The 24843-nt window shown below is 44.8% G+C and overlaps 2 protein-coding genes across 3 annotated transcripts in view; one reads left to right on the top strand and one right to left on the bottom strand.

Annotated features, from left to right (window-relative positions):
- The window catches only part of GRIN2A (glutamate ionotropic receptor NMDA type subunit 2A), a 430691-nt gene that overhangs the window by 184820 nt on the left and 221028 nt on the right, over positions 1-24843 (bottom strand). The window lies entirely within an intron of this gene.
- Positions 4250-24843, top strand: part of LOC133063922 (transmembrane protein 64-like) — a 70482-nt gene continuing 49888 nt past the window's right edge. The window contains exon 1 of the mRNA XM_061153865.1: positions 4250-4427. Within this exon, the coding sequence (XP_061009848.1) occupies positions 4250-4427 (178 nt within the window). The remainder of the gene's footprint in view (positions 4428-24843) is intronic.

Consider the following 24843-nt stretch of genomic DNA (forward strand, 5'->3'; position numbering starts at 1 on the left):
TCTCCTAGCTCGGGAGAGGACCTGGAACTTTGGGGATGTTGGCATCTCATGTGAGCCAGCCCCGTTTTTCTCTTTGGAATCCTGATCTTTGCCAAGAGGGGAACCGCCCTTGAAGCTGCAGGAAGGCATGTAACTGTTTGCTACATCGTTCAGTCACCGGGTGCCCTAACCTTGAATAGCGTGGCGAGGACAACCACGTCTGCTGGGGCCTTTCAGAGCTTGTCCCAGTTCACCATCCAGAGTCAAGCCCTCCCTCTAACAGATACCACAGTGCCAGAGAAGAGACTTCACAGAGGCATGGAGAAATGTATGCCTTGCTTCCAGCTGCAAGTAGCTCAGGACAGCCCAGCATCCCCCACGTTCCTCAGAACCACATCCTCACTCTTAGACCAGTCCTGCTCTCCAGATCATTAGCAGGGCTGGCCAAGAAGAGACACCTGCTGAGATTCAGGCCCTTATTTCTATGCAAGGACACAGCAAAGGCCCAAGCTGGCTTCACCCAGTGCTCTGTCAACCTGCGGGTGACCATCTGACTCAAGTCTTCCAAACAGGGTTGTTAGCGATTATAGATTGTCTGAGGCTAGGTCCACCCATTGTCACAGAGAAAGCCAGAGGGTAATTCTACCTGATCGGATCACTGAGTCAGGTCTCTAAAGAGCTGATAATGAGAGCATCTTTTTTTGGAGGTCCCAAGTGTAACTGGGCTACTGACCTTCCTCTGTGCACCTAAAGTCATTTTTATTTCAGATTCTTTTTCTTAAAGAAGCACAAGCCTCCCTGAGCTACATCATAGGTATTTGCCATTCCGACCACTGAGCATTTCTTCCTCTTTTACTGGTCACTGTGAATTTCCACAGGGAGCCGTCATTTCCCCTTTCTCAGTCAAACCAATTGGCCCACCCAATTCCCTTAGTGCCAGCAATTAGTTCAGGGGTGGGAACACGCCCTAACTGGCACAATCAGAGTGATTCTTGGGATTTGTGGGAGAGTGATCAGAAAGAGTTTCTCTTACTGTTAGACTTAAACCTGTAAGTACATTCAGCCAGAATTTCTGGCTACCATCCTGCCAAGACACACCATCTTGAGAAGGAAATCATCAGAATCAGAGGGAAAAATTAGGACTAGGACAAGATGGAGATGAGAGACTTGGAGTTACCAAGTCCTGTTGAGCACCTTGTTTAAGCCATACCTGAAGCCTTATTGCCATTTTGCTGTGCTGAGTCCCTCAGTTGTGTCTGACTCTTTGTGACCCTATAGACTGTAGCCCACCAGGCTCCTCTGTCCATGGGGATTCTCCAGGCAAGAATACTGGAGTGGGTTGCCATGCCCTCCTCCAGGGGATCTTTCCAACCCAGGGATCAAACCTGCATTGCAGGAAGATTCTTTACCAACTGTGCCACCAGGGAAACCCAAGAATACTGGACTGGGTAGTCTATCTCTTCTGCAGATGATCTTCTCAAACCAGGGATCAAACCAGGGTCCCCTGCATTGCAGGCAGATTATTTCCCAGCTGAGCTACACCCATAGTGTCACCTAATTATTTCCTTGGACGTCTGAACAATAGCTATGCTATTTTGGGCTTTTAACTGTAGTATTCTCCTTAATACCCAAAGCAGATGTCACAGTTAACAATGTCACTGTCTTTCTAGGTATGAGAAGATGAAAGAATTAGGATGCTGTCCTTGCATGTCCCAGTTAATCGCCAATTAGTGACTTCATTTCACTTAAGCCAATTTGAATTAGCTTTTCTGTCACTGGCAACCAAAGATTCCTGATCACTTTAGGGAAGGGAAAAAAATGGAGAATAACGTGACTCATTCTTCACTCATCTTCCAAACGTGGATCAGAAGAATCTGGGCTACAGAGTAGCACATGTCCCTTTGCCATCCTTCCCTTTTCTGATCCTTGTTTCTTCCCCTGGGGGCAGCCACCTCTCTCCACATATATCTCTCTTCCTTGCATGAGCTCTTCATCCTTCCTTGATTGTGGGGGATATTTTGTTTTGTTTTGCTTTCATATGCCACTGAGTTCGGCTTCCTCACAGTCAGTCTGACAGCCACGCTGTCATGACCCAGAGGAAAGACGTGACAAGTTGCCACCAATAATAATCGCTTGTCATTAAACCATTCAGCGAGGAGGAAAAGCAAACAGGTCCCGTTCATTAAGTTCCCGTCTCCGGCTGTCACACACAGAGGGGCTGCCGGGGGACTGAAGTAGGCAGCTTTATTTTGGTAAAAGGAGAATCCCAGGCTTTCCTATGATACTTGGAAGGGGCAGGCCCTGGCGGTAAACATTTCAGTAGAAATGTCTTCTTCAAAATGCCCTGATGTTCCTTAAGAAAAATCCATGAACAGCTCTGGAACCCACACCTTCGGAGGGAACCGCTTCTCCATTTGGGAGTCTGGGTGTTTGGGAAGTCTGTTTGGCACAGCCCTGGATGCCAAATAGACAGAGGGTTCAAGTCTCAGCTCTCCATCTTGCTAATGTCAGGGTCTTGGGTAACATCCATTTTCTCTCTGAGGCTGTGTTTTCTCATTTTCAAAAGGGAGGGAATTTCAGTCCCTGCTTTCAAGAGGCTGTGGTAATGAGATGGTGTACGAACAGCTCTCGGCACATAGCGCAAGCTTGATTAATGAGGGCTGGGCCCACAGTGGCTGCTGCCATCAGGAAGGGATGAACCACAGTGACGACAATGAAGCCCAAAACACTCCAACCCACCAGCGCAGCATTAATGAAAATACACACAGTTCCCTTGGGGCTCTCCCCCACATGCTGCCTAAATGTCCTAACACGACACCATCACTTCAAAGGAGCTCTTACTGTGCCCGGCACGAGCTGAGAACAGGTGACAACTCATCCCAGTGTTCAAACGGCAAGCCCTGCGTCCCTGGAGCCCCTCAAGTGCCGGGCAAATCAGGGTGACCCCCTCAGCCAAGCAGAGAGGTCTAAGCGCATTTAATCGTCACACTAACCCCTAGATAGCATATTAAAAAGAAGAGACATTACTTTGCCAACAAAGGTCCGTCTGGTCAAGGCTATGGTTTTTCCAGTGGTCATGTATGGATGTGAGAGTTGGACTGCGAAGAAAGCTGAGCACCGAAAAATTGATGCTTTTGAACTGTGGTGTTGGAGAAGACTCTTGAGAGTCCCTTGGACTGCAAGGAGATCCAACCAGTCCATCCCAAAGGAGATCAGTCCTGGGTATTCATTGGAAGGACTGATGCTGAAGCTGAAACTCCAATACTTTGGCCACCTCATGCGAAGAGTTGACTCATTGGAAAAGACCCTGATGTTGGGAGGAATTGGGGGCAGGAGGAGAAGGGGATGACAGAGGATGAGATGGCTGGATGGCATCACCGACTCAATGGGCATGAGTTTGAGTAAACTCCGGGAGTTGGTGATGGACAAGGAAGCCTGGCGTGCTGCAATTCATGGGGTCACAAAGAGTCTGACACGACCGAGCAACTGAACTGAGCTGAACTGAACCTTTCAGGAAACGTATTTCTGTTCCCATTTAACAGTGCAGGAAGTTGAGGATATAGAGAAATATGCTTCTTTACTTTAATAAGCATCAGAATCACGGGGTCTCTTACTCTGCTGAAGACTCAGACCCTGCGGGTGTGGACCGGGGCATTGCTAACAAGCTCCCAGGTGGCGCTGCTGCTGCTGCTCTGCGGACTAAGCTTTGAGCATCGATGCTGCTGCTGCTGGCCCTACGCCCAAGGTCTCCCAGTGTCTGGCAGAACAGAGGTTCAGACCTCCAGGCTGACCCCACAGGAGCCTTCAGCTGTGACGCTGGGCAGACTCTGTCCTCCAGGGAAGGGAGGGGAGGGCGTCAGTTGTCTGACATCCTGGCCCCTGTGTGTTTCCATCGGCCTCCCGGCTGAGACAGCCACATGTCACAGCCTGTCGCTCCCATCATCTTATCTGACAAAGTGCTTGCAGGGAGCGGCTGTGAGTCAGAACTTAACTGTGCTGGAGGGAGGGAGGCAGAGGGGCCCGCCCCAGGGGAACCGCCCCCTCCCGGGAGCGCGAGGCCACCCAAAGCCAGGGGACCACAGCGAGGTCACCATCCCCCAGGCGGTGCCCACCTGCCACGCGGGCGTGACTTCTCTGGGAAGTCAGCCACCTCCCCAGCCCCGCAGGCTAGCCCTGCTGCTCTCACACGCGAGTGAGCGGCCGAGTCCCTCTGAGCCTCTCTGTTACCATCTGTAAAATGGACCCAGTGGGGCTCTGGTTCCCTGGCAGGATGCCCGGTCACCTGCGGAGAGGTGATGTGCGGGCACCCTGTGAACTGTGGAACAGGGACTGTACCACCCGCGGCCACAGAGCCAGCCACCGCTGCCTCCTCTCTCCACTCCTCCCCCTACACCCCGTGAGCTCCCAGAACACGCGGGCCAGGCCTCGACTCCTGATTGCCTCACCAGGTATTTAGAGTGTCTAATGTACATATCTGTCTCCACACAACTAGATTAATGTAAATTCCTCTCTGCAGAGCAGCACCCAGGCCAGCTCTTGTACCTGGTGGGGCTCAGAACACAACATGTCAGCTGAAGTAAGGGAGGGAGGGAGGGAAGGAGGGAAGGAAGGAAGGTAGGAAGGTAGGAAAGAAAGGAGGAAGGAAGCTGTGGGTAAAAGAGAGAATGAAGGAATGAATGGATGAAGTGGGGTGTGGGTGAGAGCGGGAAGGAAGGAATGAATGAATGAAGGGGACTGTGGGTAAGAGAGTGAATGAATGACGTGGGTGTGGGTGAGAGTGGGAAGGAATGAATGAAGAGGCTGTGGGTAAGAGACTGAATGAATGAATGGATGAAGTGGAGTGTGGTTGAGAGGGAATGAGTGAATGAAAGTGTGAGTACGAGAAAGGAAAGGAATGAAATGACATTCAGTGAGAAAAAGTCACTGAATCATGGGCGTGTCCACGGAGTTGGGAGGTGGGGGTTAAGTGGATGCTGTGGGTGTGGGGGTGTGAGACGAGGGAGCTGGGAAACACATGTCAGTGTCTGGAGAACAGGAATCAAGCCTCTGCTATCCAAACTCTCATGATCTGAAGCAGAAAACAAATTGGAGGTGGGGGGGCACGCAGGGACTGGGCTGGTATTCCATGTTGTCTGCACACCAGCTACCTGCTCGGCAGAACTCAGGAACCAAACAGATCCAGACAAAACGACAACTAAGCCCCTGTATCCAAACCCAGGAACACGGTCTCTCCCTTCCCAATGCCAACCTCACTCCCAAGTTCCCTGTTTTGCGCACCCCCCGCACCGCCATCACAGAACTTCAGCAAAAGAAGCCAGGAGTCAAGGACCACCTGCTGTCTGGTTCCACTTATGTGGCTCGTCCACAGCTGGGAAATCCACACACAGAGAACAAGGTGAGCAGCTGCCGGGATCTGGGGACAGGAGAGAGGGGCTGCTGATGGGTGACGAAGGTTCTGGAAGAGGATAGTGGTCGTATAACACGGGGCAGGTGTCACAGAACTGTGCATTTTAATGTGCATTTAACCGTGCATTTAAATCCTAAGCTACCTGCATTTTATTACAATTTTAAAAAATAGCAATATAAATAAATAAAGTAAGCAAGCGGAGCCAGTGGCTGAGGCTGGCTACTTCCTCTAGGTCCCTTCGGTCTTTCAGCTGGTGTGAGGGGTGTCCTCGGGGGGCCCTCAGACCTCACAGTCACTTGAGATACTGGCCCAGCTGGAAGGAAGGGCCTCTGGAGAGTCCAGAAGGGCGCAGGTGACCATCCAAGTGCTCCTGCTCTTTCTGGGCATCTGAGGTTCCCCAGCAGCCTGTGATCACCAGTCACCCCCGACCTCACAGAACGTAGACTTGAGTGGCTATGACAACAGCCTTCTCCCAACAGGGCTGCCAAGCAGGCTTGGTTCTTCCTGTTCTTTAAGACACTCGAGCAGGATGGCATAACTGCTCTGCAAGGGTACAGACCTGGCAGAATCTCAGGTGGCGGTGGTGACCTCCTGCGGTGGGTGGCACACAGGTTTGTGGCGGGAGACACATCTGAGCTCAAACCTCTGTTCTGCAGCCGACCAGCTCTGGGGCCCTAAGAATCCGACTCAGCATCGTTAAGCCTCCACGTCCTCTGCTGTGAGACAGGAAAAGCAATCGCCATCTCCCTGGTGGACTAGATGAGGTCAGGCATGCAGAGCAGTCAGCACAGCACCTGACCCACAAGTGAAGGCTAGCTACTGGTTATTTATTCCAAGCTAGTCCCTTATCCCACATTATCTGATTTAATCATTAGCACAAGCCCAAGGAGTTGGCAGTATTAATGTCAAAGTGAGTTCATTTGAATTCTCTTGGATTCTTGAATTCTGTTGGATTCCAAAGCCCTCGCTCTCCACCGCCAGCAATGTGCGCCCTCCTCTTCATCACTGTTTGCTTTCTTTCCTCGGCCCAAGGCAGGCTCCTGAGGCATGTATTCAATATTGCCTAAAGATTGTCTCTTCTCAGCACAGTGCTGGCTGCCTTTTCTACAAGTGATGCTTCTACAGCAGAAGGATGAGTCCTGAACTAATGCCAGTTGATTTGGAATCCCTACCTGCCCCCATTTTCTTGCCTGGAGAATCCCATGGACAGAGGAGCCTGGAGGGCTACAGTCCTTGGGGTCGCAAAGAGTCAGACACGACTCATGCGACTTGGCACCACACACGCACCTGCCCCATTTCACTTGGGCATAATACTCTGCTTACTAATCACTTCCCTGTATGCTAACAGAATACAGAGCTTCCTGGAACATATGCAGCTCTAGGCATCTTAAGAGCATCAGACTTATCCATCTCTCATGCCCTTGGAGACCCACGGACCAAGCTCAGAATCCCAGCGGCCCCTTTCCCAGGACAATGCTCAATTCTCCTGTGCACGTTTGTGTATGGGCACACAACAAAAAGCGAACATTTGTTTGTTCCCTCTGACAAGGGCTAAGCCAAGATCTACTTGAAGCTCAAAATAAAAAGGGGATGAATACATTGGGACCAGAGTTCATCGCCACAGTTGAACTCCAAGCACAAAAGGAATTAGGAACGTAAAAAGGGGGGTGAGGAGGGAGAGATTTTAACAGAAAAATTGATGGTTTGAGTGTTTTCTGGAGAAGTGACATAAAAGGGAAAATTGAATGTCAGCCTCTGAAAAGGGTTCCAAATTGCTATCTGAAAGGAGAAAAACACAACTGATGATGATCCGTTTGTATGTCTGCTCAGCCCCTGGGCTTCCCAGCTACAGATACACTTGGTGCAGGCTCGGCAGGCTTAGGGAGATGTGTCCTCTTCAGGGTCACTGAACACATGAGACTCCTGCTGCTGGGTGCCAGAGGCAAGAGAAGCCCCAACACACACCGCCCACTGACCTCCAGCCCCCATCAGTACCGTTCACCCCCGTGTATTCCATCCTTACTGCAACCTCTGTGGCACCATGAGAAATCAGGAGACAGCTCTCTTCCTTCTCATTTCATACATGAGAAAATTGAGGATGGAGGGTGGGGGACTATTGGCTTCCTAGGCTTGCCCAGAGAGAAAGCCACACTTGGTAATAGACCCCCACCATGCTGATGAATGGGGGTCCTCAGTTATTCACTCTGGACTTGCCTTTTTCTTTACAGCCGATGAGAAGAACCCACTTTAGCAGAGATGTGACACAATCAGATTTTTGTCTTCTGAAAGGACCACCCTAGCTAAAGCTTGAAGAGCAGCTTGGGGTGGGAGGGGGGAAGAATTGAGGCAGAAAGAGCAAGTTGGGAAGTCACAGATGCAATCCCAGAGAAAGAGGGAAAGACCCGAACTTGGATAGTGGCAATGGAGATTTTGAAAAAGGAGGAGAAAGATTCAAGAGATGTTTAGGAGACAGATCCTACTGGGTTTGGCAACCAACTGATTGGACTGGCAGGTTGGGGGTGTGGAGGAGAGGGAGGACTTGAGGAGGCTGGCCAGGTGAATGGCATGTCCCTTACAAAGGTGGAGAACAGACGGGGGACCTTGCTTTCTTCCTCCCAGGGGTATCCCTGCCACCTAGCGCCGTTCCTGACACAGAGCAGTGGCTCAGTAAATGTTTTTTGAATGAATGAGTGAGCAAGGTGGGTGAGCAGGTACTGGGAGAAGAAGGGGGAACACACAGGGGATAAAGTTATGACTGGCTGTTTGCGAGCTTCTGTGTAGGGAAGCCCAACAGGCAGTGGGATACTCCAGTCTGAAGATAGGAAAGAGGTCAGGGCTGGAGTTTAAGATTCAGGAACTGTCCATCTGCAAGGAGCTGACAGCTGTGGTGACATCTCCTAACCATATGCTTTGGTTTACTGGCTTCTTTTGAATGGGATTAGGAGTCTTGCCCACATGTGTCCATGTGAATTAGGTCCCTGAGTCACACAGAACTAAGGAAGATACTTCTGATTCAGAGTCCATCTCCATCTCCAACTTCAACAAGCCAGGAAGCTTAGTAGGCCACATGGCCTTTGGGCAGCGATGCCAGGTGGCTTCGGCATCATGCTGACAAATCTCAGGCAGGCACCAAATGTGCGTTCCTCCCGTGGTTCCCATATCTTTCCCTAATGGTGTCTGTGTCATCCTAGGAAGGCTGAAGGTTTCCTTGCTCCCACTGGTGATCAAGATGCAGAACTATTCCCAGGGGCCAGAATAAGGTGAACACAGAGGTGTGTGCCAGGCAAGTTAAGTGCAACAAGTGGGCATTCTTCAAACGGAGCTGACGCTGAAGTGAGGAACTGGAACAGAATCCATGGTCCTTTGTTGCCTGTCTTTCATTTTTTTGTTGTTATTGATTTTTGCTTATTTTATTTTCTGAATTTTTAAAACTACTTTTTAGCAATAAGAGACATGGTACTCATACTTAAAGCAAAGATGAATAAAGTTTCGGATTCTCAAGGGTTCTATACGAGTTCTGGTTTCTAGGATGTGCATTTCAGGAAAGTCCCTTTATTTCACTGATCCTCAGTTTCTTCATAGGAATGACAAATAACTCCAGCTTTACCATCTTTCTAGAACTGTACAAGGACCAGATGCCAAGTATGTCTTTCATTCATTTATCCTACTGTTGATTCATCTCTGTACCACGTACCCTGCTGAAGCCTGGGGATCTAACGGTGAATAAAAACAGCCAAGGAACCTACACCTATAGAGTTTATGGTCCAGATGGGAGACAAACAGAAATCAAACTGTTACATGAATGTAAAATTGCTACTGACATTTGAGATTTGAAGGGAAAGTTTATGGTGCTTTAGGAAGCACATATGAAGGAAGCCACAATGAAGGAAACTGAACAATTTAGATAGTCAGAGATTTCCCTGAGAAAGGGATGCTGGAGTATGAGGGACCTAAGCAAAGAGGAGAAGAGAGACTTCCCTGGCAGTCCGGTGGTAAAGAACCCTCACTTCCATTGCAGGAGACACAGGTTCGATCCCTGCTCGGGGAACTTTGATACTGCATGCCTTGGGGTGTGGTCAAAACAAAACAAAAACAAATGAAGAGTGGAAGAAAGAGTGCCTCTCATGAAGAGGGAGCTTCATGTGCAAATGCCCTGTGGTAGGAAGCAAGTGTAAAGGTCTTAAAAGAAGACATCTGAACAAGGGTGACAAAGACCCCTTCTCTGCTTATAAAACATGCATTTATTCCTTTATGCATAGATAACAGGCTATTACCTTCTCTTACCTCTCAGTTGCCCAGGGATCTTTTCACAGTTTCTATTTCATCTCTTTCAATAATTCCCTGGCCGCTCATCAGAGGAAAGGTGTTAATTACCTTATTAGCGCTCCTCTGCTTCTCTGTGATCACAAAGCACTCTTAACTTTCCCCACCCTGGGAATACCCCTGGCTTGTCACTCTGGCCCTGTGTGCTTCCTGCCTTGGCCTGTTCTAAGCTTGGGGGACCAGCACGACCTGGCACTAAACCCTTGTTTTACTCCTGGGGGAGCTGAGTTAAAGGGACTGCCCAGGGTCAGCTCACAAATGGTGGATCCAGGATTGAACTGCAAACCCAGGGCTGCTTTTGCCACATGACAAGGCCACCACTTGCCCCATGGGCCACCCAAGGAGGAAGAAGGGCTTTTATTTCTAAAAGCACGACTTAGCATTGGGGTCCAGACACTGTGGTCTCCTATAAGGAACCTTCTTTTTCACGCCTCCACTTGTGAAACCCCAAATCACCTCTTGAGACATTATCAGGAACAAAACTGCAATCCACAGCTGCACTCTGCTTATACTGGACAGCCAGAATAGCAGAAATGAGGCAAATAAAAACCCTGAGAATAGCTCCTAGATGAAAGATTAGTAGAATGATACAATCATGTCATACCAAGGGATGGGGCCAGAATTCTCAAGCACAGGAAAGAGGGCAAGGGAGGGGGCAACCCCAACTCCTTAACTGGATGATTTAACAACCCAAAGATGACCCATGACAAGTCTTTAGGGCTAGGTGGCTCAGAGAGGTAGTTGCTGGGCCTCTTTGAACCTCATCTGAGAACTGCCTGCAGAGCTATGCCAGAGAATATCACCTGAGGCTCTGTCTGGAGGGGCCAGCAACCATATTCTTGGGTTCCAGACTGTGACATGGGTCACTCTCACAACCAACATCTGCCAAGGAAATGAAGGTCCTCCCCAAAGGCCAGGTTGGCTCATTTTTTCATACTGATGAAAAATGCTTCTTGTCGAGTCTTTCCTCTCAGCTTTATTGGGAAGGAAGGACGATAATAAACTACATTAGGAGTCCAACTCTGCAACTCCAAGCTGGGTGACTTTGGGCAAGTTGTTTAACCTCTGTTGTGCCTTGGTTTCCTCCTCTGGTAGTGAAGATAACAACTGCATAAAAGATAACCATCTGCATAAAAGACTAAGAGGATTAAAGGTGTTGATGATGTAAAAGCACCCAGCATTCAATGAACTCCCAATACATTTAGCTGTTACTGTAATTGCCACTCTTTGACATCCAGTCCACCCTGAACTCACTACCAAACCCATCTTGTCTGCAAGTTGGCTTGCCACAGGGCCATGGCTTACCCTTACCAAATTGGCCCATGTTGGGCTTCTAAACCGGTTTTTGTTGGCAAACTAGACTGCAAGTTGCCAAACTAATTATTGATGATCCATCACGCCTATTAAAGACCACATGCACACACAAACACACAAATCCAGCCCTCTGCCTCCATGTATTTACTCATGGTCTTCCAGGGTCCTAGTTCCATAGATTTTTATCTAGTGTCACTGCCTGAGGTGTGGCATAGGAATCTGTCTTTAAAGCAGATTCTCAGTCACCTGGTCCTCAAATTGGCCCTAAGACAGACCCCAGACCTAGACGACGTAAGTATTTTGCCGAAATGAATTATGGAGAATTACAGTGCATTGAAGGAAGAATATTTGCTATGTTCCAGGTATCAGTTGCATATCTTAACTTTCGTGTCACATTCAAGCTATGTGAGGGCAGAACTTAAAACCTGAATAGTTCATAATACCATTTCTTCCCCAGCCTCATATAGTAGGTGTTCAGTGAATATCTAAACCATAACCTCCCCTCCCGCAGCAGACCACCAAATCCACCCAGGAATGGCCTTGCTCACTGTTGTATCACCTGCATAGACATACAGAAAACTTTAAACAGATTTTGCTGAATGAATGAATGAACATAGAGAAGCTGGTATTGAAAAGATATAAAGAGGAAAGAATCGGTGCTAATTTATGTTCATACAGACAAATGTTCAACCTATACCCCTCAGCATGCATGACTATCTTTCCATGAAGCTGCTGAAACACGGCTAGGAGCAGTGCAGTCTGGCTCCATTCCGCCCCATAAGTACTGTTTCCATTCAAATGTTTGATTTTGAGCATCACAAGGATAAGTAACCATCTGGACCAGAGAAATAGGCTGGATTTGCATTCATCTGCTGCAATGCTCTGAAATCTGCTTCAAATAATTTGCAGCCCTCTAGAAAACATCTTGTCCAACCTCTCAAGAGATACACAGGCTAGCTTCATTTGCTCATCTCTGATCCAGACCCCCAGCTCTCATCCTGAATCTAGGGTGAAATTACCTGACATTGCAACTCTTCCTTCTATTTCAATTCCTCATACCCTACACATGCCCCAGTAAGAGCTCTTAACAGGCTTGCAGTTTCCAGCTGATTCTGAAAATCAAGTTGTGGCACTCAGGTTCTGGAATTCCTTCGATCTATTTGCAGAGCAAGCCTCTTTGGTATTTAAGTATGCAACCAGCGCTCTCAGCGTGTGAGATCTGAACTCCTCACCTGGGACGACGTATTTCAGGAGTCCCTGCTCCAATCTGTTACACAGAATTCCTGCTGTGCTAAAAGCGTGGAGCCCTGGGAGTCTGCAGGGAATCACGGATGCTGTTCTTGTGGTTTTCTTCTTTTATTAATTAGAAAAGCAGCAGCAAACCTCGGAGTCATCCATTAAAGGCACATCATCCAGCAATGTCAGTGCTCTAAGGGGGAGACGGTGTGGCTTTCTGGTTGGGACTCAACTAACTTGGCTCAAATAGAAGACAGTCAATCCTACAAGTAAGGAATACAAGCTTCAGAGTACCCTGCACACAGGAGGGGCTCAACAAATAATATCCCACAGCAAGTAATCCATAAACATCAACTGAATGAATACTGAGTGAAATCACCACAACCGCTGAGTTTACACAACCCAGAAAATAAGTTACATGAAAAAGTAAGGTATAATTTTGTAGGTGTACCATGGTCAAACCAGTCAATCCTAAAGGAAATCAACCCTGAATGTTCATTGGAAGGACTGATGCTGAGGCTGAAACTTCAATACTCTGGCCACCTGATGCTAAGAGCTGACTCCTTGGAAAAGACCCTGATGCTGGGAAAGATTGAAGACAGGAGGAGAAGGGGGCAACAGAGAGTGAGATGGTTAGATAACATCACCAACTCAATAGACATGAATTTGAGCAAACTCTGGGAGATAGTGAAGGACAGGGGAGCTTGGTATGCTGGAGTCCATGAGGTCACACAAAGTTAGACACAGCTTAGTGACTGAACAACAACAATGGCGATCATAGCTTATTAAACAAACAAATAATACACTCTACATAGAAAATAATGCAAGAAGACAGTATACACCAAAATATTAATAGTGATTGTCCTGTGGTGGTGGCACATGAATACCATTATTTTTTCTTCCTTTAGATTTTCTGTATTTCTCAAATTTTCTATAGTTAACTTCTGTGTTTACCTTATAAAGTAAAAATATGTTAATCTAAAATATAGTCCAGACAGATGAGGGGACTGTATTAATATTTGTTGGAGTCAATCAATGTGTCACTTTTTAACCATGTGGCTTGGGCTCATTATGGCTTGGTCTTGATTTTAGGCTTTGTATACTAGGGATAATAATATTTACCATTCAGTCAAGTTGTTGTTGTTTATATGAGATAGTGAACGCAAAATGCTCAGCTCTATAGTGCTTGCTATTACAGTAACCCCCCAACAGATTTCAGGTGGAGAAACACTTGTCATGTATGCTTTTACTTAATGGTCCTGCATTAAGTCTCTAATCAGTAACAAGAACCACTTTCTCACTGAAGCTGTAGCCCATGAGGAAGACTTTCCAAACCTGAATCACTGGGTACCATTCAGACGTCAAAAAGGAAGCATCAGCCATTGGAGGTCCGCCCTCCAGGCTGGAAACTCATCTGAAGATACGAGAGGCATGGTGAACTGCAGTGGTAAAGAGCTTTCTATTCTCAACACTACGGATGAATCTCAAAAACATTATGCTAAGTGAAAGAAGCTAGCCATAGAAAAATGCACACTATATAATCCCTCTTATAATATAACAATGTAACAGAGCAGAAATTTTAGAGAAAGTTCAAGAACAGACAAAGCTAATCTACGGTGATTGAATTCAGAGTAGAAGTTATGCTGGGGTTGATGGGCAGGGAGCAAAAGTGGACTTTCTGGGGCATGGGAAATATTCTACATCTTGATCCTGCATGGTGATCTCACAGAAACACATGGAAAAATGAAGGCACTGGGGGAATTGAATGCAGTGGGGGAAGGAGAGGGTGAGACAAACAGAGAGAGTGGCCTTGACGCATACATACCACCATGTGGAAAGAGATAGCTATTGAGAAGCTGCTCTATAGCACTCAGCTCAGCGCCCTGTGATAACCTAGATGGGTGAGACGGGGAGTGGGAGGAAGGCTCAAGAGGGAGGGGATATGTGTATACTTATAGCCGATTCACACTGTTCCATGGCAGAAACCAGCACAACACTGTAAAGCAATTATTCTCCAATTAAAAGTAAACTGAAAAATAAAAAATTAAAATAAAAAATTCACTGAGCATACATGTAAGATTTTTGCATTATGTTACATGTAAATTATACCTCTGTAAAGTACTGTTGAAAAAATAAAAAGGCTCTTAAACACCTACTGCATGTTTATTAACTCTCCGTCTCTATATGTTTATTGCATGCATGCATGCTAAGTCACTTCAGTCATATCTGACTCTGGGCAATGCTATGGACTGTAGCCCACCAGGCTCCGCTGTCCATGGGATTCTCCAGGCAAGAATACTGGAGTAGGTTGCCATTTTCTTCTCAAGGGAATTCTTAGTAGTTAACCAAAAAGGGTCCTTTTGAGGATTTAACAAGATCATGGTGTATTAACTTTCTCTTGTTGCTTTAATCAATTACCACAAACTTGGCGGCTTAAATGATAAAAGTTTATTATGCTTAGAGTTTTGAAAGTCAGAGTCAAAGAAAAGAGTCTGCAAGTGTCCGTTGCTCAGTCGTGGCAGACTCTTTGCAACCGCATGGACTATATATAGCCCACCAGGCTCCTCTGTCCATGGGATTCTCCAGGCAATACTGGAGTGGGTTGCCATTCTGTTCTTCAGGGGATCTTCCAAACCCAGGGATCAAACCTGGGTCTTCTGCATTGCAGGAAGATTCTTTACCATCTGAGCCACCAGGGAAGCCCCAAAAAAGAGTCTCACTGAACTAAATTCAAAGTGCTGGGAGGGTTGCATTCTTTTCTGGAGGCTCCAGGAGAAAATCCCTCCCTTTTCCAATTTCTACGCTTCTAGAGGCTTTTTGCTGGAGAAGGCAATGGCAACCCACTCCAGTACTCTTGCCTGGAAAATGCCATGGACAGAGGAGCCTGGTAGGCTGCAGTCTGTGGGGTCGCGAAGAGTCGGACACAACTGAGCGACTTCACTTTCACTTTTCACTTTCATGCATTGGAGAAGGAAATGGCAACCCACTCCAGTGTTCTTGCCTGGAGAATCCCAGGGATGGCCGAGCCTGGTGGGCTGCGGTCTATGGGGTCGCACAGAGTCGGACACAACTGACACGACTTAGCAGTAGCAGCAGCAGCAGAGGCTTTTTGCATTCCTTGGCTCACGGCTCCTTCCGCCACCTTCAAAGCCAGCAGGCTAGCATTTCTCTGATGATTCTTATGATGATTCTTCTGTCTTCACATTTGACCGCAGCTGGGAAAGCTCCTCTGCTTTTAAAGATTCATGTGTTTAAATTGAGCCTATCTGCATAATCCAGAATAATCTCTCCATCTCAAGGTCCTTACCCTGACTCACAACTGCCAAGTTCCTTTTGCCATTAAAGTAACATAATCACAGATGTTAAGACATGGGCATCTTTGCTGAGCCAATTTTCTGCCCACCACACACACTGGTACTTGGCACCATGCCTGGCTTGTACAATAGGTGCCTGGGAATGGTTATATACTAAGATATTACTATCGTTATTATTACAGCAGGTTCAAAGTAGTCTGAGAAGAAAATGCCAGAGCCTCCGGGACCAGGAGGCACACCAATCAGTTGTAAATCCTGAGGATGCTCAGGTCTTAAGGAACTGCTCCAAAAGATACACACATCTAGAGTTCCCATTTGGACAAAAGTTCCTAAGAAAAACTTTCTCATAAACACTATCTGTTGCATCCTCGTAGGCTGGCAGAACAAACACTGCCTGGTATGTCAGCATCTCCATACCAACAGCTACAACAGATCCCTCTCCTAACCCTCTGTGCCATATCAACCAGCTGGTCTAGTCTGCCTCCTAACCGGTGGTGGGTGATGAACGCTCTTTAAATCACTTGCAGAGAACTCCAGGGAACCAGTTCTCCTGGTGGGGTGGAACCAAAAATGTTTCCCAAAGGTTGCCCCAAGTTTATTAACACTTGGGTAGCTAGGAAGCCAGAAAACTGAACACAGAGTATATTGGGCTGGGATATGGAATACAAGTTCTTTGGAGGGCTAGTAAATGTTCTCTTCCATTTTAACCATACATTGCAATAGATTTTGACACTGTTTAACATCCCCCCGCCCACCCTCCCACCCACACACTGGGTGAGACTGCCATCTCCTTGACAGCAAGAACCTCTCCAAAAAATCAGTGTCAGTCTCCCATGCCTACGTAAGTGTCTGGCCCACAGTCAGGATCTAGGGCTGTGCTGAGCTAAGTCGTTTCAGTCGTGGCCGGCTCTCTGCGACCCAATGGGCACAGCCAATGGGCTGTCCATGGGATTCTCCAGGCAAGAATACAGGAGTGGGTTGCCATGCCCTCCTCCAGGGGGTCTTCCCAATCCCAGGGATCAAACCTGCATCTCCCTTATGTCTTCTGCATTGGCAGGCAGGTTCCTTACCACGAGTGCCACCTGGCAAGCTCATATCTAGTAAGAAGTATTAAAGAATGAATGGATGAATGAATGAGTGAAATGAAAGAGAATGATGGATAGGAAGATGAAACAAACCTGTATCACAAACCAAGGGTGATATTTAGATTCTAAAGCTGGAATGGCTTACTGGCCAAACCCACCATGCATCCCATGTCATTTGGCCCCAGAAACACAGCCACACCTTGCCTTAAAGCGTTGCCTGTGACTATTTTTCTGCTATAACAGCCAAGCAGGCGGCCTCTTTGTCGGCCAAGTCTGAGATATTTACTATCTGGCCTTTTACAGAAAATGTTCACTGACCCCTACTTTACAGTATACTACAGTAGCTCATCTGCATAATCCTGGGACCTTTTCTATGCAGCTTTGTAGACCCAGAATCTGAATTTTAACCAGTTTCCCAAACTTTGAGGATACTTGCACTGAAAGGATATGACCTGATTTCACTAGGGCAGTGTTCTAAACATTTAGATTGAACCAGAATCACCCAAAAGGCTTTTTAAAATATAGGTTGTCAGGGCCTGCCCTCAGAGTTTCTGCTTCATTAGAGCTGAGAAGGCCCACTTTCTAGGCATTTCCCCAAGAGATGCTGATTTTTGCTGGTCCAGGGAACACACTTTGAGAACCACTGCACAAGGGTTACCCAATGGCTGTCACTGTTCAGAAATCACTCCTCTTCCTCATGTTAGCAGTGGATTCTGGGTAGAGAAGGTTCCACATTTGGAAATTTGGAGTGACTTCTTCCTACAACACTCTGGCAATAAAGAATATAAACCGTGAAGGTATTAGGAGTCCAAGGTAGCAAACTGTAGGAGAGAAAGACACTTGGTGACTATGGCTGAAGTATTTTCAGTGGTCCCCAACCTTCTCGGCACTAGAGATTGGTTTTGTGGAAGACAATTTCTCCACGGACCAGGGAACGGGGAATGGTTTTGGGATGATCGAAGCATGTTACATTTATCTTGCACTTTATTTCTATTATTATTAAATCAGCTCCACCTCAGATCATCAGGCATTGGATCCCAGAAGTTGGGGACCCCCACTTATATGGTGTTTCATCACCTACCAAGTTGATCTCCCATCTACTATCTCATTTAGACCCCAGAACAGCCTTGTGGGAAAGCATAACCATTACAACATGATCCTTGCCCCCAGTTTTTAAGAGAATGAGGCTCAGAGGGGTTACAGACAAAGGTGAGTTCTTCCCTCCCCTCCACCCACCTGTTCAAGGACAGTCTCCCTAATCCTCGACTTCCTTTATTCTTTCTTCTCTCCTTATCTACCACCTCTTCTCTGCTGACTCTTTCACATTTGACCTCAAACATGTCCAAATCTCTCTCTTCTGGAAAACACACCCTTGGAGACACTGTTTCGTCTTCCAGATAACAATATCATCACTCACCTTCCCTTTTTCTGCCAAAGAGCAAGCCATCCACATCGGCCAATGGGACTGCTCATCCTCCCTTTTGCCCAAGAGCTGTCCATTCTCCAGGTGTACACCCTTACCGCCTGCTCACTCCTCAGCTATCAGCTGGTCTTAGTCCTCATTCCTCCATGGAAACTGTTCCAGGCAGCACTGTCCAACAAAATATGCAGAGACTTCCCTGGCGGTTCAGTGACTAAGACTCCATGCTCCCAATGCAGAGGGCCTGGGTTCAATCCCTGGTCAGGGAGGTAGATCCCACATGCCACAACTAACAGCCAGTGTTTTATATTTTTTAAATGTAAAAGACATATTTATTTGTTCATTTGTTTAAATAAATAAACTTATTTTAAAATATTTATTTATATAAATAAATATAAACTTACTTGTAAAAATTTATAAACAAAAGAAAAGCTATGACAAACCTAAAAGCATATTACAATGTAGAGACATTACTTTGTTGACAAAGATCTGTATAGTCAAAGCTACGGTTTTTCCAGTAGTCATGTATGGGTGTGAGAGTCGGACCATAAAGAAGTCTGTGCACCCAAGAGTTGGTGCTTTTGAACTGTGGTGTTGGAAAAGACACTTGAGAGTCCCTTGGACTACAAGGAGATCAAACCTGTCAATCCTAAAGGAAATCAACTCAGAATATTCATTGGAAGGATGATGCTGAAGCTCCAATACTTTGGCCATCTGATGTGAAGAGCTGACTCATTAGAAAAGACCCTGATGCTGGGAAAGATTGAAGGCAGGAAGAGAAGTGAGTGGATGACTGAGGATGAGATGGTTGGATGGCATCACTACTCAATGGATATAAGTTTGAGCAAACTCCGGGAGATGGTGAAGGACAGGGAAGTCTGGCGTGCTGCAGGTCGCAGAGATGGACAAGACTGAGTGACTGAACAATGATAACATAAACAAATATTTTAAAAATACAATGCATGCCACACATGTAATTTCATATCTTATCTTACAAATGTGGACTCAATTTAATAATGTATCTTATTCAACCCAATAGATCCAAATATTTTCATTTCAATGTGCAGTTGCCACTGAACAAGAATCTCTGAAGCAGAGCCCAGAATCAGTGTTTTAATAAGCTCTACAGGTGACTGTTATGCAGATTAAAGTTTGAGAGTCATTGCTTTAGGTGGAGACAACTTTAATATCAAAGACATCCACTGGGTTCTTCAATGTCAAGCAACAGAATAGCTGATACAGAAAAGGAAGTTCAAAGTCTGAGTGAGCACTTTGACTTCAGCCTTCAGGATCCAACCTCCTGGGCCTCCAGGTGAATCACTTAAGTCTTTTCTCTGCTTTATCACACGATTCCAGAAGAAATCAACCTATAATGTTCATGGTCCAAAGCAACAAGTATGTGATACGCAATATGCTTCTTAGTCCTGGAGCTTGGATGGATCCTTTCCAAGTGTGAAACTAGGAACTATAGCAGTGCTTGGTGCATTGCTCATTAGAGGCTGGAGCAGAGACCACTGCAAGAAAATTCTCAACTCTTTTCACCCTGCTAAACTTGGTTTATGTTTTAAAACATGAAAGAAAGTGCTCTTGGGAAAAGTGGATGAAGATATTCTAAGGAAAAGAAGCCTTGAGGATGGCTGTGTCTCACCCAGCTGCTGGAGAGCCCTAGAAAGAATTAATTGAGAGGGAAAACAAATCTGGAATCCAACTGTGGTTCTGCCTTAACCGACTGTGTGAATTTTTTGAAAAATCTTTCCAGTTCAAGAAATATTTATTAAGCATCTCAGATGAGCCAGACATGAGGCTAGGCTCTGGGGACATGATAAACAAAGCACTCAAGGTCTCCAGCCTTCACAGGGAGATCACAGCCACTGAGCTCTTGTTGGGAGAAACAACGGATACATCAAATATGGTCCCTTCCCCTGGGAAGCTCAGACTAGTTGGTGAGGAAGACAAACAGACCTTATCATTGCAGGACAAAGTGGTAAATACTAAAAGTGTGGATATGGAAAAGTCAGCTTCCCAGGTGGCTCAGTGGTAAAGAATCCGCCTGCCAATGCAGGAGCTGTGGGTTCCATCCCAGGGTCAAGAAGATCCCCTGGAGAAGGAAATGGCAACCCACTCCAGCATTTTTGCTTCACAAATCCCATGAACAGAGGAGCCTGGCAGGCTATGGTCCATGGGGTGGCAAAGAGTTGGACACGACTGAGTGAGCAAATGGAAAGGTCATTCCCTCTGGGAGAGAGGGGAAGACTTTCTCAAGAAGTCAAGGGGCTGTGTAGGTAGATATTTGAGAGAGGCAAGACTGAAGCGAAATTTGAGAAGGGAGGGGACAAGTTAGAAGCTATTTCAGGGGTCCTACAACGAGATGCTGAGGGCATGAACAAATAGCAAGGCGGTAAAGATAGAGGGGGCAGGCAGGATTAAGTGGGATGCATCAAAGGTGGCTCCACATTTCTTGCCATCCTCCCCACTGTCAGATGGGCCCTTTCTCCTCCTCTTGGATCGAGCTGGCCCTGTGACTGTGCTGTCAATAGAGAGCTCCTGAAATAAAGAATTTACTGGTGGACTTAAAATGAGAATGGAGATGACATAAGAAAGATTCAAAGAACTTCAAGGGAAAGAGATGACTCACTATGACAGAAAGACACTTAAAAAATTAGCAAAGTAAAGTATCTGAAAGAGAAAAAAATGGGATAGAGAACATATTGAACAATGGCTAAAAACTTCTCAAATTTGGCAGAAGACCGAAATTTACAATTCAAAAAGTTCAGCAAACCCCAAACAGAATATACGTGAAGAACACCATGCTAGGCACATCATAATCAAACTAGTGAAAATCAGAAGACAAATAAAATCTTGAAATTAGCAAGAAAAAAAAATGATACATTATAGACAGAAAACGATAATTCACAGGCTTAACAAATTATAGTTGATAAAGTCCAGGACACATTGGAATAACATCCTCAAAGTGATGAAAGAAAATTCCTGAATTCTGTATTGGGAGAAAATGCCTCTGGAGAATGAAAGTGTTAATAAGTAAAAAGAGTGGATATATCTATATGTACAACTGATACGCTTCACTATACAGCAGAAACAAACGCAACACTGTAAATCAATTATACTCCAATAAAATGTTTAAAATAAATAAAAATAATATGAGTCCTGGGTTTTGAAAAATAAAGAATGAAAGCAAGTTAAAGACTTCTCAAATAAAAGAAAACAAAGAGAATTCATTGCCAATAGACCAGTACTTCAAGAAATATCAAAGGAAGTTCTTCACGCTAAGGGAAATAATACCAGGGGGAAACCCAGATTCTTTCAGTATCAAATAAAGAGCATTAGAAATGATAAATAGAAATGGTAAACATCTGGATAAGTATAAAAGATTATTTTTCCTCTTAATTTAAGAAATACATATGCATATGGCTGTTTAAAGCAAAAATTCTTACATTGTCCCCTGCAGTTTTAACGTATGTAGATTCAGCGGATATCACACCACAGCCTAAAGAATGCTGAAGGATCGTAAATGGACATATCCAGTGAAATGTTTCTACATTTTACGTGAAGTGGTACAATATTAAACCTACATAGCTTGTGAAAAGCTAAGGCTGTTTCATGTAATTCCCAAGGCAATCACTTTAAAAAGGCAAGACATATAGCTGAAACCAAATAAGTTTCTAAAATATCCAAAAATATTTTTTAAGGTAGGTGTAGCAGGCAGAATGGTCCCCAAAGATACCTGTGCTCTAATCTCTAGATCCTATGAATATGTCATTACATGAAAAAAAGACTGCAGAAGTAGTTAAGGACATTAAAACATGAAGGGGAGCCCCTAAGCCCAGCGTATCACATATCCTTAAAATCAGAGAACTACCTCTGGCTGAAATCAGAGAGGGGTTGCAGAGGAGTCAGAGTCATAGTCAAAGCCTCAGAGGGAAGGACCAGCCTTTGCTGGGGACCAGCCCCCAACCCAGAGACAGTAAGGAAATGCAAACTTCAGTCTTGCAACCCTGAAGTCTGTGGTCATTTGTTACAGCAACAATAGATAATAGGTAACCTATGAGAACCTACTGTAGAGACAGAGAACTCTGCTTAATGCACTATGGTGACCGGAACAGGATGGAAGACCAAAAGGGAGCATATATATGTATAAGGATGGCTGATTCAGTTTGCTGTAGAGTAGAAACTAACATAACACTGTGAAACAATTATTTGTTGTTGTTTAGTCACTAAGTCATATGAGACTCTTCTGCGACCCCACTGAGTGTAGCCCACCAGGCTCCTCTGTTCATGGGCTTTCCCAGGCAAGAAGACTGGAGTGGGGTGCCATTTCCTTCTCCAGAGGATCTCCCAGACCCTGGGATTGAACCCATGTCTCCTTCATTGGCAGGTGGATTCTTTACCACTGAACCACCTGGGAAGCCCACATAAAGCAACTATACTCCAATAAAAATTAATTTTAAAAAAGAAAACTAATACGTAAGAGAAAAGAGAAGAATAGAAAGCAGAGGACAATATAATGATATACCTGATCCACAAACATCCATAATCACATTTATCAGGACTGGACTAAAACGCAAAGATTATCAGAATGGATTAAAAACAGCAAGACCAACTATTTGCTCTCTTTAAGAGATGCACTTTAAATATAAAGATACAGACAAATTAGAAGTAAATTAATGGAGAAAGATATACCATACAGCCAGTAAGCATTAGGAGGCTGGAGCATCCATAATAGCATCAGATAAAACAGACTTCAAGACAAAAGAGTATTTACCACAGGAACATTTCATAATGATAAAAGGGTCAGTTCATCAGGAAGATAGAACATTCATGATCATTTATGCACTTAATAGTAGAATCCCTAAATACATGATAGTACTAAAGGGAGATAGAGACAACTCCATAATCACAGTTTCTCTTCAATCACAGATACTTGTGATTACTTATTTGCCTATAAATCAACTCAACTTTTAAAATGTAATTAAGCCTTCAATTAAAAATAAATAAATTTCACTGTTCTCCATAGCGGCTGTACTAGTTTGCATTCGCACCAACAGTGTAAGAGGGTTCCCTTTTCTCCACACCCTCTCCAGCATTTATTGCTTGTAGACTTTTGGATAGCAGCCATCCTGACTGGCGTGTAATGGTACCTCATTGTGGTTTTGATTTGCATTTCTCTGATAATGAGTGATGTTGAACATCTTTTCATGTGTTTGTTAGCCATCTTCTTTGGAGAAATGTCTGTTTAGTTCTTTGGCCCATTTTTTGATTGGGTCATTTATTTTTCTGGAATTGAGCTGCAGGAGTTGCTTGTATATTTTTGAGATTAATCCTTTGTCTGTTTCTTCATTTGCTATTATTTTCTCCCAATCTGAGGGCTGTCTTTTCACCTTGCTTATAGTTTCCTATGTTGTGCAAAAGCTTTTAAGTTTCATTAGATCCCATTTGTTTAGTTTTGCTTTTATTTCCAATATTCTGGGAGGTGGGTCATAGAGGATCCTGTTATGATTTATGTCGGAGAGTGTTTTGCCTATGTTCTCCTCTAGGAGTTTTATAGTTTCTGGTCTTACATTTAGATCTTTAATCCATTTTGAGTTTATTTTTGTGTATGGTGTTAGAAAGTGTTCTAGTTTCATTCTTTTACAAGTGGTTGACCAGTTTTACCAGCACCACTTGTTAAAGAGGTTGTCTTTTTTCCATTGTATATTCTTGCCTCTTTTGCTGAAGATAAGGTGTCCAGAGGTTCGTGGATTTATCTCTGGGCTTTCTATTCTGTTCCATTGATCTATATTTCTGTCTCTGTGCCAGTACCATACTGTCTTGATGACTGTGGCTTTGTAGTAGAGTCTGAAGTCAGGCAGGTTGATTCCTCCAGTTCCATTCTTCTTTCTCAAGATTACTTTGGCTATTCGAGGTTTTTTGTATTTGCATACAAATTGTGAAATTCTTTGGTCTAGTTCTGTGAAAAATACCGTTGGTAGCTTGATAGGGATTGCATTGAATCTATAGATTGCTTTGGGTAGTATAGTCATTTTGACAATATTGATTCTTCCAATCCATGAACACAGTATATTTCTCCATCTGTTTGTGTCCTCTTTGATTTCTTTCATCAGTGTTTTATAGTTTTCTATGTATAGGTCTTTTGTTTCTTTAGGTAGATATACTCCTAAGTATTTTATTCTTTTTGTTGCAATGGTGAATGGTATTGTTTTCTTAATTTCTCTTTCTGTTTTCTCATTGTTAGTGTATAGCAATGCAAGGGATTTCTGTGTGTTAATTTTATATCCTGCAATTTTACTATATTCATTGATTAGCTCTAGTAATTTTCTGGTAGAGTCTTTAGGGTTTTCTATGTAGAGGATCATGTCATCTGCAAACAGCGAGAGTTTCACTTCTTCTTTTCCTATCTGGATTCCTTTTACTTCTTTTTCTGCTCTGATTGCTGTGGCCAAAACTTCCAAAACTATGTTGAAGAGTAGTGGTGAGAGTGGGCACCCTTGTCTTGTTCCTGATTTTAGGGGAAATGCTTTCAATTTTTCACCATTGAGGGTAATGCTTGCTGTGGGTTTGTCATATATAGCTTTTATTATGTTGAGGTATGTTCCTTCTATTCCTGCTTTTTGGAGAGTTTTAATCATAAATGAGTGTTGAATTTTGTCAAAGGCTTTTTCTGCATCTATTGAGATAATCATATGGTTTTTATCTTTCAATTTGTTAATGTGGTGTATTACATTGATTTCTTAAAAAACTGGAAATAGA

This window comes from Dama dama, chromosome 10 (genome assembly GCF_033118175.1).
Source record: "Dama dama isolate Ldn47 chromosome 10, ASM3311817v1, whole genome shotgun sequence".
Classification (NCBI taxonomy): domain Eukaryota; kingdom Metazoa; phylum Chordata; class Mammalia; order Artiodactyla; family Cervidae; genus Dama; species Dama dama.